The 19,324-nt window shown below is 43.4% G+C and overlaps 1 protein-coding gene across 3 annotated transcripts in view; it reads right to left on the bottom strand.

Moving 5' to 3' along the window:
* Positions 1-19,324, bottom strand: part of pparab (peroxisome proliferator-activated receptor alpha b) — a 53,993-nt gene that overhangs the window by 19,843 nt on the left and 14,826 nt on the right. For all 3 annotated transcript variants that reach the window (XM_084335008.1, XM_084335007.1, XM_084335009.1), the window contains one exon: positions 3,841-4,095. In XM_084335008.1, the coding sequence (XP_084191134.1) occupies positions 3,841-4,054 (214 nt within the window). In that variant the 5' untranslated portion in view covers positions 4,055-4,095. The remainder of the gene's footprint in view (positions 1-3,840; positions 4,096-19,324) is intronic.

Genomic DNA, 19,324 nt, shown 5'->3' with positions numbered 1-19,324 from the left:
CCTTGAGCGAGACACTGAACCCCTAACTGCTCCTTGACTGAGACACTGAACCCCTAACTGCTCCTTGAGCGAGACACTGAACCCCTAACTGCTCCTTGACTGAGACACTGAACCCCTAACTGCTCCTTGAGCGAGACACTGAACCCCTAACTGCTCCTTGAGCGAGACACTGAACCCCTAACTGCTCCTTGACTGAGACACTGAACCCCTAACTGCTCCTTGAGCGAGACACTGAACCCCTAACTGCTCCTTGAGCGAGACACTGAACCCCTAACTGCTCCTTGACTGAGACACTGAACCCATAACTGCTCCTTGAGCGAGACACTGAACCCCTAACTGCTCCTTGACTGAGACACTGAACCCCTAACTGCTCCTTGAGCGAGACACTGAACCCCTAACTGCTCCTTGAGCAAGACACTGAACCCCTAACTGCTCCTTGACTGAGACACTGAACCCCTAACTGCTCCTTGAGCAAGACACTGAACCCCTAACTGCTCCCAAATAGCTGCATGGAAACTTGCACGGCTGCCTTCACCATCAGTGTGTGTCTGTGTGTGAATGGGTGAATATGAGGCATGCGTTGTGACGGGCTGGGCGATATAACAATAACGATAATTATCGCGATATATTTTAATAATCGATATCGGGGAAAAAAACCTGCAACAGGGCAGTTTTAAAACCAGAGACAGTGGACAGACTTGTCTTTCTTGCCTGCAACTTAAAGTAATGGCTTTGCTTGTCCAAATGACAATACTGACCAAATTGAGATAAATTGTTCTCTTTTATTTTGTTTGCTTTCTCATTTAAAATACAGTTTGAAACTGTCTGTACACAGTAGGCTATGTGTGCTAGCAGAGCTAGTCTCCAGTCATGAGTCACGGTCCACCAAAAAAGTACCAAAAGATAGAAAAGAAACTAGCAGAGCCAGAACTGTTCAACTCCCCTGGAGCCACAGCCAGCAGAGAAGCCTGTTTACTTTCGCATTCAAACCAGCTGCAGCCTGAGAACTGGAGTGTGAGGGGATGTAACACTAAAGATGGCGGCAACGACAAAGAATTGCTGCAAAATAAACATACATCTGTTGTTTAAAAAAAATAAAAAAAAAATAAAAAAAAGTATTGTTTTCTTTTTATTGTTATCTATATCGTTATCGCAATATAATTTTTGGCCATATCGCCCAGCCCTACGTTGTGTGCTTTGTGTGGTGTCGGGAAACTTAAAAAAGCTATAAATAAATACAGTCCATTCACCCTTTTCCATGAGAAGCTATGAAAGTGTCTTAGCTGTGAGGCCTCCTCACCCCCTGGCAGATAACGAGCGGAAACTGAACAGTGTCTGACCTCGTTGGCCCGAACTGCGTAGAGTCAGATGCAATTTAAGTTCCACCTCACCAACTATTAATACAGGGATATTATTGTCCCCAAAGCCAGAGTGCTGCCCATCACATGCACAACAAAGTTGGAATGGGAGTGGTGATATCACTTGATGAGTCTTCCGTGGGCCACCTATTCTGGATGCAACCTATCGTTTGCCTGTGCGCACATAGAACGTACGAAATGATACAACACACAACACAACACAGTGGTGCTGAGTCAGGTCATGTGAGCTGGGGTGCTTGGGGAGCTGGTTCTAACCTCGTCTCCTTGTGCTTCCACCAAGGTCCTGCAGGGGCGTGTCCCGCGTGTCTTCTTGTCTGTCTCTGTACTACACAACAATTCGTTATCTGTCATCACCCCCAGCTGTTGTCTATTAGTCATCACCCCCTTGTGTATTTTATGTTCCGCCCCCCACCCACCCCCCCCCACACACTCAGTTGTCTATTCCTGCATAAAATATACCCTCTGTTGTGTTTTTCTAACGTCATCCGTCTCCTGTCTGCACTTGGGTCCAGATTCCTGCCTGGTCATTACATGCCAGAGATAGTTATTTGACTGTAGCTACCGTAGCTTGGCTGTGTGCTGGCGCGGGTCACATACTGCACGACGTGCTTGAACCCAGTGTGGCCGGTGTGGAAAAGCATGTAAGCGGCACAGCAGCACATATATCTGTTTCTTCCTATTCTGCCTCTCTCTCTCTCTCTCTCTCTCTCTCCCCTGGTGCTCCATAAACACTCATAAAACAAGGAGGCGATTCTCGATTCTTAACGTCCTCTCAATGACTTTTCCATGACATCATCACCCAGTTTCCATGATCCTCCCCCTCCCCCTCTCAAATCCCCTCGCCCCTCTGCCTCTTCCCATTCAGACGCACACACACCCCTCCGTTCTCTGTGCAAGTGTTTACCTTGCCGAGCCATTCACAACTTCAACTGCCTGAGTTGCATAACACGGTAGTAACATAATTCACAGAGACTTCCGCGCGGAGGCGAACAGAGCCCCTTGAATGGATGTTTCCTGAGAGGTGGTGCCTTGTGGCTGAGGAATGTGCGAGAATACCTCTTTGGGTACGGGGGCGAGGATAGAGAGAGAGAGAGAGAGATGGAGAAGGAGGGAGGGAGGGAGAGATAGGTGGAGAGAGAGAGGGGTAGAGTGTGGGGAAGAGAGATGGAGAGAGAGAGATGGAGAGAGGGACATGGAGGTGGACCGAGAGAGGTGCAGGAAGAGAGAGGGAAAGACAGAGACAGATAGAGAGAGGACAGGAGACTGGGAAGAGAAGGGGATAACAGACCACAGCCTACAGGAGTGAAGAAGAACTGGGTCAGCCAGTGGTTCTGAGGACAGGACGACAGTTAAAGCCAGGCCCGTGAAGAACTTTGTTTCTACGGGCTGTCGGCTGGGGTCAGAGGTCACACAAACCACGGCGCTAGTCTTCTCTATGAACACTGAGTCGGAGCAAATGAGGGATTAAAAGGGGGTGAGGGAGGGCCGCACAGGGACTCCCTAGCTCAGACGACAACAACAACAAGCCGGGGATGTTTTGAAATGAAGAGACGGGGCGCTCGCTTGAGACAGATTTTTCCAACCAACTCGCTTGAGACTTTTTTTTACAACCAACATTGAGATCCCGTCAGCCGTTATATGGCTTGTGACAACTACCGTAAATAACTGTTACATCGTTTAATGTGCCTGTAGAGACTCTTTATCTGTGATCCAAAGACAACATTTTTCTAATGTAAAACTTGTACTTTTCAGCTGTATCTTGAAATATTGAGCAGTGACATTTTCACATCTAGTAGTGCAAAACAAATTGTACCCACTCAAATTAAAAGGTTCACAAATCGAAAAAATCTGTAGAGCTATATAATTATATGAATAACTCATTAAATGAATAATCATCTTTTTTTTTTTATCCACTTTTTCTCCCATTTTCTATATTTTTCTCCCATCCCAATTTCGTATCATCCAATTCAACCCTCCCCTGTCACGAACGCTGTTTCTTGCCTCCCACAAGCCGGCTGCAATGTGGACTAAGTCATACATAGCACAAGTCCCCTCCGGTACTTGAGGTAACAGCAGTCGCATCTTTTCACCTGCGCAGCTCGATCTCTCAGTGGCGAGGAGTAACGCGTGGGAGGCTCACGCTGCCCCCGACACTTCCTGATTCTACTGCGCAGGCGCACCAACCGACCTGTAGGAGTCGCTGTCCACAACGCCCGATCCCCACCCATCAGTTTCCCACCCCCTAATACGGCCAATGTGTATTAGTACGAACGACCAGCTAAACTGAAAGCAATGTGGAGCGCTGAGCTCGAACAGGCGAGCCCAGCATCTCCGCATTCGTGGCGAGCGCCTTGCCCACTACGCCACGTAGCCACCCCTATGAATAATCATCTTTAACCCAAATGGTATAATTCCAAGGTCATGTTATTCACATCATAATGTGCCCTCCGGCCCCTCCTACCTAGGACAGTGGAACCTTCAGAGCCGGAGCCGTTGCTGGAGGACTGGTACCCGGGGACGTCGAAGGAGCTGAGGGCGTCGTCGTCGATGGACTGCGAGATATCCTGCAGCTCCTCCATGCCGCCCATGAAGTCATCATCGGCACACAGCGGGCTGCCCAGCACAGAGTCCTCCAGCGGCGAGGGGGGGCGGTAGTGGCTCTCCATGTCGACCATGGCGGTGGAGGAGAGGGCCACCGGCACAATCACTCATCAGACTGGAGAGAGAGATAGGGAGAGAGAGAGAGAGAGAGAGAGAGAGAGAGAGAGAGAGAGAGAGAGAGAGAGAGAGAGAGAGAGAGAGAGAGAGAGAAAGAAAATAGTAATGCTCAATTAGTAATGACATCAGAAATGTACCATTCGGGGCGACAGAGAGGATAATGTGATGATACAATAATTGGTGCCAATGCAATAATTCTTATGTCTTTCATCAACAAAGGGCTATTCATAGCATGAGAGATATAATTGGGTGTTGTAATAGGTGGTGATTAAGTGTGGCAGTCCGCTCTTGCAGATGTGGTGCATGTTAATATGGTGGGATAGCGGGCTAGGGGAGGGAGAGAGAGAGATAGAGCGAGAGAACAGGAATATAGGACATAGCTAAATAATAGCTAAAATAGGATAGCATGGGCTGGGGAACCTAAGGATTAGGTTAGATTGAACTGGGTCGGACTGGTTTTGGACTTAGCTAGGCTAGGCAGACCAGGTCATAGATTGGGTTGGGTTTGGCTGAATTACACATGGGCACCAACGAGGATTGGATTGAGGTGCTAAACTAGAAAGTGTAATAAGAAGTGGCCTGGCTTAGCTTAGATTGGCTAATCACCTTCTATGGCGACTCCCCCTATTCTAACCCCCATATCCACAAACTAGGCCAATCTTCGTTAAACCCCCTCACCAGGCCCTGCTAAAGCCACTGAATGAATGGATGGAATGGCTATAAGCTAATAGCTGTTAGCTAGTACGCAATGCTGTAGCCTATAGACCACTGCACTTCAGTGTGACATGGAGCGCCTGCAGAGTTTGGGGAGTAGGTGCAGAAAAGTGACTATAGCTTGGCGGTGAAAGTTCCGATCGTATTAGTCTCTCCGTGTTCAGGAGACTCAGGCGTATACAAAAGTATATTGGATCATGGGGATCATCCCTATGTTCCCTGGGTCCTATGTTCCCCGGGTTCTATGTTCCCCGCTTTGATTGATTAATAGATTGAACATTTTATAAATTTTTATTATTTTATTAATTATTAATGTCCGCCTTGTTTCGAACGGTTAAGCTTAGGCCCTCGTTCGAACTGGTTAAGGTTAGAGTTTGGAATCAGGGCTGGTGGTCTAACATTTTCAATCTATCAATCAATCAAAGCGGGGAACATAGAACCCGGGGAACATAGGACCCGGGGAACATAGACATGCTCCCGGATCATGTCTCCAGCACCCCCACAGCCGTAGCTACAACCACTTATGTCAAGGCTCTTATCAACATTAATTCATTCCCCCTGTGCTCTCCGATGAACTGAAAATACTGGAAGTGTTTGTGGCCAAAAGACCAGCTCTTAAGTTAGCAGACTACTTAAGCCACTGTCTTGTGAATGAAGTGTTTGCATGTTCATGGAGGAATAAAGCAAACTCTACCTGCTACATGTGCCTGGAGGAATAAAGCTAGCTTAGTTAGCATGCAGCCTCCTCCTTCCTCGGGTCTTCATTTAGAGGACATCCTGTTTCATACATTCACTTCACTCAACAGTCTCATTAGAATACTGCCACTAGGGAACATAGGAGAGTTACTGGACTACTTAAGAATCTTGGATACAACTGATACCAGCTATGCCGTCAGTCCGGATGATACTCAATTGGCTGTTATCCCATAATATGATAGAGAAGAATAGAGGAATCTTTATTATCTCCGCTGGCCTGGGGCCATTATTCTCGCCGCAAGCAGTTATCTTTTTTTTTATGGTCAATATAAGCATCTGGGCCTACAGTATATACTACATAGGTGGCGTAGTGCCAGCTAGAGAAATTGCATAGCGAGTGTCAGTGACTGATTGAGACGAGAGGGAGAGAGGTGAGGCGTTGTGTAAACAGACACTCTGAGCTCATATAGCCTTTTCTACTTAAATAACATACATGTCCCTCACTGACCGCATGACCTCTTCCAGCAGCTATCAAGTGCTGGACAAAACTAACCCCGGTTGTTGTCACCAACAACAAGAGAGTACTATGTAAACACACACCCGCTTATCCAAAGGCATTCACAAGGCCTTAAGTATTATTCCCAGGCCTTATGTATTAGGCCCAGGAGGATGAACGAAAGAATGAGAGAGACAGAAGGAGCAAGGAGCGACTTGGCTTATAGGGTCTCTAACAGCCATGTGTTCGAGAGAGAGAGAGCGAGAGTGAGAGCGAGAGAGAGAGAGAGACAAAGAGGGAGAACACGGCAGTTCCTACGGTAACAGCAGAGCTTTGTCCCATAGGTCAGGACCCCTCTTGTGCTCTCTCAACCAAGCCTGCTGAGGAGGGTACTGAGTACACTGAGCAGAGGACGAGCAAGGTCATACGGGTTTGTGTGCACTAGGGGTTAGGGTCCAAAGGGGGGAGAGGAGGGGAGGGGAGGGCTCCACCCCCCCCCCCCAAGGGACTGACAAAGGACCTCTGAGGTCGCCATGACAATGCCATGACAATTCCGACACACTGATCATGTTCAAAATAAGTGGTGGGCGGGTAGCTGCCATGTGAAGACAACAACAATCCACTTCCACTGGAATTCAATCTATCAGATCAATCAACCCCATTAAGGCTTTCTTCAAAAGTAGGTTAAATATTACTATAACAGTGGTCATACAGGCATGTCTGAAGGAAGCATAAATAATCCATACAGTCTGATGAATCTCTTACAGGGGCTTAGCCTCCCAACCCCCCATATACACTCAGCCACTCCAGAGAGAGGAGGGAGCCACATTAGACAGCCCATAAAGCAGCTACAGTATAGCCCAGTTGATGCGCTGATATATTATAGACATGTTCTACACCCAGGCATATAGTATAGCTAGTAACGTATACTATAGCCAACTAGATCTTAATATCATAGTTATTGTGGTCCCGCTAGCAATATCCATGGCTCTTGGGAGTAGTGTTCTTAACGGGGTCATGGTCATTTCAAATGCTATAATCACTATGTGTGTATTAACTATAATCTATGTCTCTCTCTACGAGCCGTCTAAAAGAGCTCCACACTCCCCAACCCCAGAAGGAGGAAGTCAACAGAGACCAATGTGTGTGATAGCAAGAACATATCTAACACTGGCAGTGGACCAAGAAGACAAAGGTGTGTCTGGACCAGGCACGTCAACAAAAAAAAGAAGAAAAGATTGAGCAAGTTGCCAAACCAAGCAGAACAATTTACCTAACCGAAAGAAAAAAGAAATCACTGGATGGAAGGCAATCACTCATGTTGTAATATTTTGCCTACGGTTTGTTCCATTATGATAGTCAGCATATTCAACACCGTCAACAATCAAGGCTCGTAACCTTTGAGAGATTAGTCTTGGAGAGTTTAGTTCACAGGTTGTGAAAACCAGGTAACAGCTCATGTAAACAACAGTCTCTAACCCCTACCTTCCTGATCCAAAAACTTAAAAGGTCTCCCTCGTCTCGACCTTGGTCTTTAGGCTAGGCTACACATGGCATCCAAGCCGTTCGTTGAGCACGCCTGAATATAACCTACAGTATCGTGTCTGTCTTTCGGAGCTCACCATAGGTTAATGGTTAATCCCTCCATCCCATGGTCTGAGTGCTGACAGGCCTGTAAGAAGAGGGGCCCCGAGGTGCCTCACAGTGGTCTCAGACGGGGGTATATGGGCCGCGTGAATATTAAAGGCAACCAACTTGTGTTCGGCATATGGGCCGATGGGGCTGTCCGTGGGTTCCGCCTGTCCATTTGTTTGAAGAGTTATGTTTATGACCCAGCCAAGTACTCGGACCGTGCCCGCAGAGTAAACACCAGAGTGGTCCTTATCAGTGTGGTCTGATAGGCTGGCTAGGCACCCTCTCAGCGCTAGGGGAGATGGGCCAAAGTACAGGTTGGTGGGTAATGGAGAGGCTTAGGTTGGAGTTTATGATCAAGGGTCCATGTGATAGAACTAAGGTTCAAACCTGCTATTATTAGTTCCTTTACTGCTGTTTGTGACAATGTTTGGCGGTTATATTTAGACTTTGAATAAAGAAAAAGTCTAATACCTTAATTGACATACAATAGACCCTCCCCACCAATGCAGGCCGAGCTGTTTCACAGTTCAGACAAAGGAGGTGAACTGCCCTCTTATGGTAATATCAACATCAGCAATAATCTTTTTTAGGAGAAATACAGCCACAAGTTAGTGTTCTCCTCAACTAAGTCTTACTAGGACGAGACTATCTCCCATCAAAGTCACTTCACTCAATTTACCTCACAATTCAATCTGCTGGAATCTGCCACTCCACTCACTGGGGTAATCGCTTTCCCAACTATTGCATTTCCCAATGGGCCGGACGTGTGATTTTCTTGAGACGGAGCCATTGCATCACTGAGCGAGTTTTAGGGTCAGGTTAGTACAGAGGGCATGTTACGTAATACGTCCCACTGCCTTGCCTGCGGGGGAAATTCGGCACCCACTGGTGCATTAAGTTGAGAAATAAAACATTAAATCTAAATGTTACATAACCCCCCCCCCCCCCCCCCCCAATGGACTTTGTCTTGTGACATGACAGCAAGTCAGCAACTTCTGTGTCAAAATGAAAATGGAACATCAGCACGTTCAGTACACAGGGATTGATTGATTGATTGATTGATTGATTGATTGATTGATTGATTGATTGAAAGCTTTATTAACAGATTGCAGAATGGGTACAGTACAGTACAGCTCAATACATACAATTGTTAAAGGGATGCAGACCAGAGAAAGACTTTCGTCTTGTTTACATCAGGGTCTCCCATTTTCAATTCATCATAACATATATGACATACATGACATACAGATAGATAGTACTGCTACATCTATACATTTATGACATACCAGCTCTACAAATACAGTACTGTTTGTGATACAAAAAGTGTCCAGAAAAGAGTGTATACATTTGACGTAAAAACTGTACATTGGAGGAGGTTGGGTGCAGTGGCGTCGTTAGCCCTGGGCTTCCGGGGCTTTAGCCCCGGATGTTTTTCTCCTAGTTAACTTTTTTTTTATGTCAGCATCCCCATTGTCTGTGCTGAATGTTTGTTAGTGTTTGGTATTTTTTGTTGGTTTTTAGTACTTTTAAACATCCATTTTTAGTAAGTAGTTTTCATTTGATCCTATAATTTTTTCATTCACCAATTTGTGGACTTTTTTTTTAGTGTCCTGAAAGGCGCCTTATAAATCCAATGCACTATTATTATTATTATTATTATTATTATTATTATTATTATTATTATTATTATTATTATTATTATTATTATTATTATTATTATTATTATTATTATTATTATTATTATTATTATTATTATCATCCAGGAGGGAAAAGACACGTTGGATAGTAGGGACTGCCTGTCCTGACCAGGAAACACTTTGCAACTGTGATCTCCTCTGGCAATAGTTTGATATTGTAATGTGTGGCGAGGGGTTGCAGCAATTCCACTGAGAGAAACTGGTCTGAGGCTGGATAACATGCCTGTATGCCTCTCATACGTTGTTATCCAACTCATGAGAACCTGCTCTCAAGCTCTTGCAGCATTCTGTCGACGACTGGATAGAACAGTCTCTGTCTCAGCTGATCTCCTGAGCTGAGGTCTGAGCTTGTGCCACAAGATGACTCAACTACATACTCGTCCATCCTTTTCTGCTTCCTCCTTTGGCTGGTAGTATGTTCCTCAATCCAAAGGCCATTACATATGGCCTTTGTCCTGTCATACATGTCCACTGCCATCTCTGAGGTGCGATAACCTTTGAGTGTGTCCTGCACTGTGCTTTTAGATGTGCACTTTAACGCAGCAGCACCTGGAGCCATCCATACCCATGTCCAGTGTCCACTGACAAAGACATGCTCATGATACTGTGATAAACTATAATAAGCTTTAATCATTATTACTAAATATGATCTTATACTCAGTCAAGGAGGGGAACTTCCATAAGAATGACAATATTGCACTCATAACAGTCCTCCTTAAAAAAGACAAAGACCCCAACGAGTGCGGTAGTTATAGACCTTTAAGCCTCCTCGGAACAGATATCAAACTGTACTCTAAGGTATTAGCCATCAGATTACAAAAGCATATGACGTCTTTAGTTCACCCGGACCAAACTGGCTTCATAGGAGGCCGCCTGATCACTGAGAACATAAGACGAATACTGCACGTACTTGATGCCGACAAGGAGGACACCATACCTAAGGCGATGCTGTCCCTGGATGCTATGAAGGCCTTTGACAGGCTGGAATGGTCGTATCTGTGGGCAGTGCTAGAAAGGATGGGGTTAGGAAAAGGATTCATCGATATGATTAAAGTATTATACAAAGACCCATCGGCCATGATTACAACAGGCACAATCATCTCCCAAATATTTCCGGTATCACGCTCTGCCAGACAGGGTTGTCCTCTTAGTCCCGGACTGTTCAATCTATCATTAGAGCCTTTAGCACAATATATAAGACAACAAAAAATGTGTTTATATGCGGACGATGTAATATTGTTCATGCAAAACCCCAACACCACATTGCCTCATCTGCTCAAGTTGATTGAGGACTTTGGTGATTTATCGGGATTTAAGATAAATTGGCCGAAGTCGGCTTTCCTTCCACTTAACACCCCTGCAAAAAAAGACACAACCCTCCCAGGACAGATACCGATGGTAAAACATTTCAGATGCTTGGGAGTGGAAATATTCCCTACCATAAGACAAACGGTGAAGCACAACTACACAAAAATCCAAAACAAAATCAAAGACGACCTTGATAGATGGGCAAAACTTAAAAACACAGTACAAGCACGGATATCAATAGTTAAGATGGATGTACTACCTAAAATCAACTTCTTCAGTTCAATGCTACCGTTACCCCCTCCAGAGGGTTACTGGAAAAGATTACACTCCTCCACATACAAATTTATTTGGAATAACAAACCACCACGTATAAAAAGATCCACCGCACAGAGAAATAAAGCAGATGGTGGCATGGCATTTCCAGATTTTTTCCTATATTTTAAGGCGTACACATTAAGTCCATTGACAACATGGTTTGACTCCCAAGCATTAGCATCCTGGAGAAAAATAGAAGAAAACATAGTAGCCCCACATAGACTGAAGGACATAGCATACACTAAACTACCAATCAAGCACTGTGAACGAAAATTTGGCCCCATAATTACTCATGCGATCCGGATATGGCGTGAATCACAAAAAAAAAATCCTAACCCACAAAAATGGCACAATCATACTCCCTTATTCAATAACAATGCACTCTTAATTGGAAAACGACCTATAAGATTCCCTATATGGGAAGAGCAAGGCATACACTCATTAGGGTGTATATGAATTGAAAATGGGGGACCCTGATGGAAACAAGACAAACGTCTTTCTCAGGTCTGCATCCCCTTAACAATTGTATGTATTGAGCCGTACTGTATTGTACCCATTCTGCAATCTGTTAAATAAAGTTTTCATTCATTCATTCATTCATTCATTCATTCATTCATTCATTCAGGGGATGTTTTTAACAAACAGGGTTTTTGTAGTGATAAAGAAATACGCAAAAAATTTAATCTCACCAAGTCCACATGGCTTTTTCACAAACAGTTAGAGCTTTGTTTGAAATCTCACGGTGTTCCATTAGACAGACCAATTGAACACCACAGATACCACAAATTATTCTACGCAAGAGAGACATCGAGAGGTTTTGTTTCAGAATTTTATCATCAATTACTAACGTCCTCGTATGAAACCCTCCAACTTGACTCTGTCTGGAGGAGGGATATACCAGACCTGGAAAATGACTTTGATTGGCAAGGAGCCTGGGCAAATGTCCGACTTACATCAAGGAACCCGGATCATCAACAAATCAATCTTAACTATATTCACAGGACATACTTGACTCCTATAAGACTGTGCCGAATGGGGCTTAAACAAGATTCCAAATGCACCCAATGTGCAAATGGGGACGAAGGGACATTTATGCACATGTATTGGGACTGCTCACCAGTTAAGGCATTCTGGAAAGATCATGTGACCCAACAAATATCAAAACTCGTATCTTGGAATATACCTGTACACCCCTCGGTATTACTATTGAATGATGTTTTTGAGTTTGCAGTGAATCCACAGCTAAAGAGATTGGTTTTATCGGGTATCACAGTAGCCAAAAAGCTGATCGCATCACGCTGGTTTCAACCGGAAAAAATGTGCCGTAAAGTTTGGTTTCTTACATATCTCGATGTAATTTACCATGAAATATCTACAGCAAGAATTCTGGGTCTCAATGAATCCAAAATGTCAATGTGGTTAGAAGTGGTGGAGAGAATAAAAGCTAGCTTATAATGGTAGTGTCTGGTTAGGTGCGAGGGATAGTGGAGGTACTTCTCAAGGTGGGGTCCGGGAGGGGGGGGTTCGAGCTGAGCATATGTGTGTAGGGTTTTTTAGATAACAGGTATTAGGGGTATATCTTATATAAGACAACTAACTAAAATGTGATCTCATTGGATGTGCCCTGACAATTAATGCTTGTATATCTTATCGTGTGTTGTCATGTTTGTTTATATGTTTGTTTAAAAAATAATAAAAAAAGAAAATACAAAAGAAAATAAGCTTTAATCAAACCCTGGTTCATTTCCTCGGATAGTCCGGTTGGTTTCGGGTGGTGTGAAAGCTCATTCACTCTTGCAAGTGAACCCTGCTGCGGTTCATTTGAGATGTGAATGCAAAGCGAACCAAAGGCAGGAAAAGACCCAAAAATCGAATTTTTTTTTATGAGAAGACTGAAACATATGTATATAATGAAACACACAATACAGTTTTTTTTTCGATTGCTTAAGCATGATTTTGAAAACGGGGCCCGCTGTTTCAAAACACACAATTAGCACAACCACACACACAATTATCAGAACACCTCAGATCCTTTGCTAAATTAAACACTTGTCAAAACCATACACTAATTTATAAAAACTACATTTTGTTACCATATGAAACACACGTTTCATATGACTTAATTCAGTTTGAACCAGTTACACACTGCTGTGCTTAACCTAAAACACATTTAGCAATTCTACTTCTCAGTGATTAGAGTACTGTAAGTGAAGTACGCAGAGAATGTGCACATATACAATAAATTCACCAAACACTACACAAGACCAATGCTGTATGAAAATATAATTTATTTATCTACATATACCCAAATCAATGATGCAGACTGATGAAAAAAAAACATTTTCTCTCCATATACCCAAATCTATGATGCAGACTGATGAAAATATAAATGTTCTCTCCATATAACCAAATCAGTCAACATTTCAACATGGAGAATCACAACAAAACATGTCCCAGTTTTCATGCTACTATGTGCATAACACTGTAAGCTCAGCAAATATCAGACAAACATAAAATACTGTATCCAGTACAGGTTAAAATTACAGTAAAACAAAAACTATTTTGAAAAAATTTAAATAGAGTACAGAAAATACTAGACATTATCTCTTTGCCTATAGCTGGATCTGGCAAGAATTTTTTTTTTTGTGATTCTCCATGTTGACATGTTGACTGATTTGGGAAAATTTATATTTTCATCAGTCTGCATCATTGGTTGTGTTGTGTAGTGTTTGGTGAATGTATTGTATATTTTCACGTTCTCTGTGTACAGTACTTCACTCTCCTTCCATTTTGGTTGAAGACAGGTAAACTCACCTGCTGCATTTGTATAGTGCTTAAACCTGATTGGTGTATCTAAAATTAAGCAATGGTGTGTTTGTGCATCTGATGGCTGTGTTTAACCAATTGGCTCATATGTGTGGTAATTTGACATTCTGTGTCTAATGTAATGCAAGTGTGTTTAGTGTTTTGCAAATCACTGTGTGTATTGTTTTGCAAAAAGTGTGAGGCTGACATTGTGCTTATAGTGGTGCAAATCTGGGCCTATGTTTTGCTCCTTGAGTGTAAGGTTTAGATAATTGTGTAATACTTTTGATTTGAGTGTTTAGGCCCCCTCCCCCCCCCCGGGCTGAAGCCCCCAATGTTTTCTAACCCTAAAAACGCTCCTGGTTGGGTGGGTGGGTGGGAGGGGCTGTACATTGGAGGTGGGGGGAGGGGGGGGGGGGGCGACGACACTGTACACTGTACACTGGAATACTGACAAAGCCATACTTAGTCATTTACTGTACAACTGGGTTAGGCCATTTGTAGGGGCCAGTTTCAAATTGCAGTCTCCCGTAGGTGTTCTTTGAGAGTGTTTTTGAAAGTGGGTAGTGATTCACATTCCTTTACAGCTTTGGGTAGGGCGTTCCACATTGGTGTGGCATAATTGCTAAACGTGTTTAGTCCCTTGTTTGAGCCGAATCTGGGTTTAACATGATTTGTGGAGCTCCCTCTGGTGTTGTGGTCGTGGTATTCACTGACCTTTGGGAAGTATTTTGACATGTACATGGGTACCTTGGTCGTGTAGTGTATCTTGTAGACCAGGCCCATTGCAAGTTGCTGTACTCTGTCGTCTACTCTAAGCCAAGGAGAGGTGCACTTCACCGGGCTACATGAAATACAGTAAAAAGGTGCAGGTCTGACATGGTGGATCGCGTTAACCCGGAGGTTTACGGTGACTTGAACTGTCCTTCACTGTGATTGTGAACAGTGAAGAACAGCATTTGACAGTGAAGAAGAAAGAGGGGAATGCAAGGGTTAAAAACAACTCCCCCGAAATGCATCATGGACATTTTAGAACAGAAGGTGGTGTGAAGACAGAGTCTCTACAAGCTGATTGAAGCTCATTGAAATGTACCCCACACAGTGCAGTAGATTTCAGTGAGTCATGATGTACTTTATATGTAGCGTCGAGAAATTGGTACAGTAATGATTAAGCCGATTTCACAAGGCCCATGGGTTGGCTGGCTTGAATGATCTTTGATATGCTAGTAAATAGTGGCGAAATAACAAGTTAAACTACTTTTTCTGCCTTTTGTGGGCCTATAGGTTTTGTGTCCGAGTCAGTGGGGGCATATGGAGGGAAAACACAGCTGCTCTGTAACCTTGACCTGCCACAACACATCGACAGGACACAGGCCCAGCATGCACGTCAGATGATAACTCTAGCTAACCCCAGCATGCCAGTCGTGTTTACAGCTGAACCAACGGCAGCCTCACTCTCTTCCCTCCGGTTCTTGCTGTTCCAAGTACAAAGTCCAAAAAACAATGCTGATTTATTTGACACATACATCTCATATACACATCCAAAGACTCTAGTCAGTTTTGCGCACATTCATTTAGTTGAACAATAATTCTGAGTAAAAGAGTTGGAATATGGGCACCAGTGATGTCATTGAGGGCACTTGAATGTGTTGTGTTAATTACAGCACAATGAAATGATGTAGATGAAAAAACAGCAAGACCTCGTCTTATATGGACTGCTATCTTGTCATTTCACTGAGCTGTAATTAACACAACACAAGGATTCAATGTCCCTGATGACATCTCTGGTGGCCATATTCAAATGAATTTACTCTTAGTAAATTAATGTGTGCAAAACTGAGTTTTTGAATGTGTGTGACTGAGGATATGTACAAAATAAATCAGCATTGTTTTGGTGTCCCTTGGTGCTATACCTCCATTCTGTGCCAGACACTGTCTGCTGTGTCTGCTGCATAAAACTTATTTCCACATCAGTCAAGCGGATCAGATGCAGACGGCCATTACAAGACCTCCTTGCACGGCATGTAAACTGTGTATTTCAGAGTAGGGGAAAGACAGCTATTTCACCTCAGGCCAACAACAAAACAAATATATCCTATATTGCCTGCATGAGTCACCTTAACTAAAATGATATAGGGGTGAAATGATTGCAATTTTCTTGGCTGATTCCAATTTCCGATTTATCTTTAAAAGTCTAACCTGCCGACTCGGCTTTTGGCCAAATACGATTTTCTTTCTTGTTCATAATAAAACATTGACTATTAAATAACTATTACATTTTCTCCAAACTGCAACAAATTACAGGACCTTCTCTCACTCAAACTCAAAAATAAATTGCTCCAGGTTATTGTTTCAAAACATTAGGATGTTTCATTAATTTTCAATACACAGTACATAACAGCCAATACTTATTATGTAACCAGGTGTATGGCATCTGTGGTGCATCAAGCCTGGCCAGTTCAAGAGATTAGTCCCGCCCCAAATACTGTGATTGACAGCCTATTGTTTGATTGATACACTAGACCAGGGGTCACCAACCTTTTTGAAACTGAGAGCTACTTCATGGGTACTGAGTCATACGAAGGGCTACCAGTTTGATACGCTCTTCTGAAATAACAAATTTGCTCAGTTTGTGATATATTATTATCAATGATAAATGATTAGGGCTGTACAGAATGTCATTTTTTAACATTTGAAGCTTCGATTGAAGTATTCAAACGAAGCTTCGAATGGCTATAAAAAAATTACAAAAAAAACATTTAAAATTTTAACTGAATCCTCAATTTGAATAAAGTGATTAATCTGATTAAATTTGTCTTTTTCTCAAGTCAGTCAAGTTTCAAGTTTCAAGTTTCTTTAATAGTTGTCATACAGAAGTACAGAATACTTTCATACAAAATGCTTCTTACTGTTACGCTCCAGAGACTGTGCTTCAGTCATCAGTTTCGTCAACATAAATAATCCAATAAGGGCACGGTTGGTATGAAAGTGATGGTGACGTCTTATAGTATAATATTAGTGTAGCCTAATCTTTAACTGCAACTGTGAAGAAAACCCCCATTGGTTTAAACAGATTGAATAGACACAACAACAAAAAAGATAAAAAAAAATAAAAATGATAAAAAATATAAAATTCAAATGTTGATTTAGAATTTGAATGTCAACATTATGATCTAAGCTTCGAAGCTTCGAACATTCGGTACAGCCCTATAAATGATACTCATCTTTGTGAAGACACTGATCACCTTAATGATTTTAATTATCAACAATGACTGAACAAGGTGGGAAACAGATAATTCAATATTCAACACTTTATTGCTATTTATCTCAGCAATTGTTTACATTTTGAGATGATCACTTCTACAACATTTTGTAGGAAAGATTTCCCATTTTCACAAGCCACTGACAAACAATTTTAACAAATCATGAACTATGCTGCACCAATGCACCATGTGCAATGTTATAATGTTATAATTGTGTAATGTTTAAGAAAAATCTACTTTCATATTTTTTTATAAATCGTATCACATTTTGAACTAATGACCAAAACTGCTGCATTTTAAACAAAATTATATCTGTTACATTTCATGAACACACTTTTGAATTGAACACAATTTTTGAATATTGTATTCAACTTTGCCATGGCACTGCCATGTTGCCACTGACATCTGGTGTATTTGTTAGACTGGCATTGCATATGCTGTTCACCAGTGTATTGTAATCTGGTGTGTAACCTCAAATTAAACTTTCCAAGAATGTATTGGTTGATCGGCGAAAATCCGCGACATGCACGACGTGGAAACATTTGGGTGATTTTGCACGCGCCCGTGCGCCGATCGACGCAAGACTTCTCCCAGTGGTAGCTCTCGTTGGGGGGCACAACTTCCCAATGCACTTCCATCAGCGAAAAGGTCGGGAAAAGGTCGGGCGCGATGTGGAAAAATCTCTGGGATTTTGCGCGAGCTCCCACGCGCACGCCTGTATTCCGATCCGCGCAATAATATTCACGGGGTACATCTCGTTGTGGGACACAAGTTTTCAATGCATTGTCCCGTGGGATTATGCCCCCCCGACTCATGTGGTCCTTGGGGGCTACCTGGTGCGCAGGCACCGTGTTGGTGACCCCTGCACTAGACCCATTCTGCCATGCTGCCTTTCCTGCACGTAATGTTTACTGGACTAATCAAGGTGAAAATGGATCTATAATAGCTCCTGGAGAAGTTTTAGTCGAAGAGCCACAATGGTACAGTAGGTCTATTTTATGTCCAACTATTAGCTTTGTTTGATAACAAGCTAACAAGCAAATGTTTTTTGCAACTCAAGAGACGCAGCTCAGCTCACAGACACAGGAGCAAGAGGGGAGAGAGAGCGACTGCCTATTTTGGCCTTACAGGTATTACCAATTGTGAGAATGTTCCTCAGACTTCACTGGCTGTGGCATATACCTGGATGAACTCATATGAATGCACTGTATGCTATAAGATCTGCACAAAGGCAAATACCATACTACACTGCTCAGTGGAGAAAGACACTTTTACATTCTTCCGGACCCCCTGACCCCAAGCTGCTTTGCGATCTCTGCCAAGGCTGTGCCGAACTATTATGTCCTCATTGCCCTGGCAGCAGAGTGACAAAGGGACAGCGGACAATACCGTGAGTCTGAGTCCATGCGTACCTTGTATGACCATCTTCAGGCCTCAGCTGTGCACAGTACTGCCAGTTAAAACACTGCTGGCTGCTGCCGTACCTTGAATGAGGAGGAAGGCACATCTGATGTAACATCAGAAAGAGGATTTCTGAAGAGGATGAAGAGCGATGGTAGGCCACTGAGATAAGTCCTGATGAAGGTCCACAGGGACTAAATCGTTGACCTGTGAATGCTTTGATGAAGACTTTGTGTGGCTGTCCTGCACCTGTCTGTCCTGCACCTGTTACAGCCAGATGTGATCTGTTTTACTGACTTGTTATTGGACATGCTAATTGAACGTGCGGCACGGTGGTGTAGTGGTTAACACTGTCGCCTCACAGCTAGAAGGTCCAGGGTTCGATTCCCGCTTGGGGACCAGGTTTCCGCGTTGCCAGGTACCCAGGTGGGGTATCTCCCAGGCCTTTCTGTGTGGAGTTTGCATGTTCTCCCCGTGCTCGCAAGGGTTTACCCCCCCCGATAAGAGAAACCCAATGGAAAAACATGCACAACGAATCGCTGTCGCGTCCCTGACGAAGACGGACAGGAGCACTTGGATTGGTCCCCGCGGCGCGGCCCCCGTCTGCTCCCGGCTGCCCTTGGGGGGAAGGACGACGGGATGGGTCAAATGCAGAGACTCAATCACATCGGCGACCCAACTAATTGCATGTGTGTGTTCCTGTGTGTGCCGCCCATCGCATGTGTGTCTGCCTGCATAATAAATAAAGACTTCTCCAAAGTCCAGTTATTATATTACAGTTATAAGAAAGGGTAGCCCCCATACCCTCAAAGCTCCCATATGATCTTGTAAGAAGCTTTGATGTAGTCACTATGGAAGGATGTTTTTTTTTACATTATTATTATTATTGTTATTAAT

The sequence above is a fragment of the Notolepis coatsorum genome, assembly GCF_963971535.1.
Source record: "Notolepis coatsorum genome assembly, chromosome: 18".
In the NCBI taxonomy this organism is placed as follows: domain Eukaryota; kingdom Metazoa; phylum Chordata; class Actinopteri; order Aulopiformes; family Paralepididae; genus Notolepis; species Notolepis coatsorum.
The sequence above is the reverse complement of the archived record's forward strand: the minus strand, read 5'-3'. Positions and strand labels throughout refer to the sequence as shown.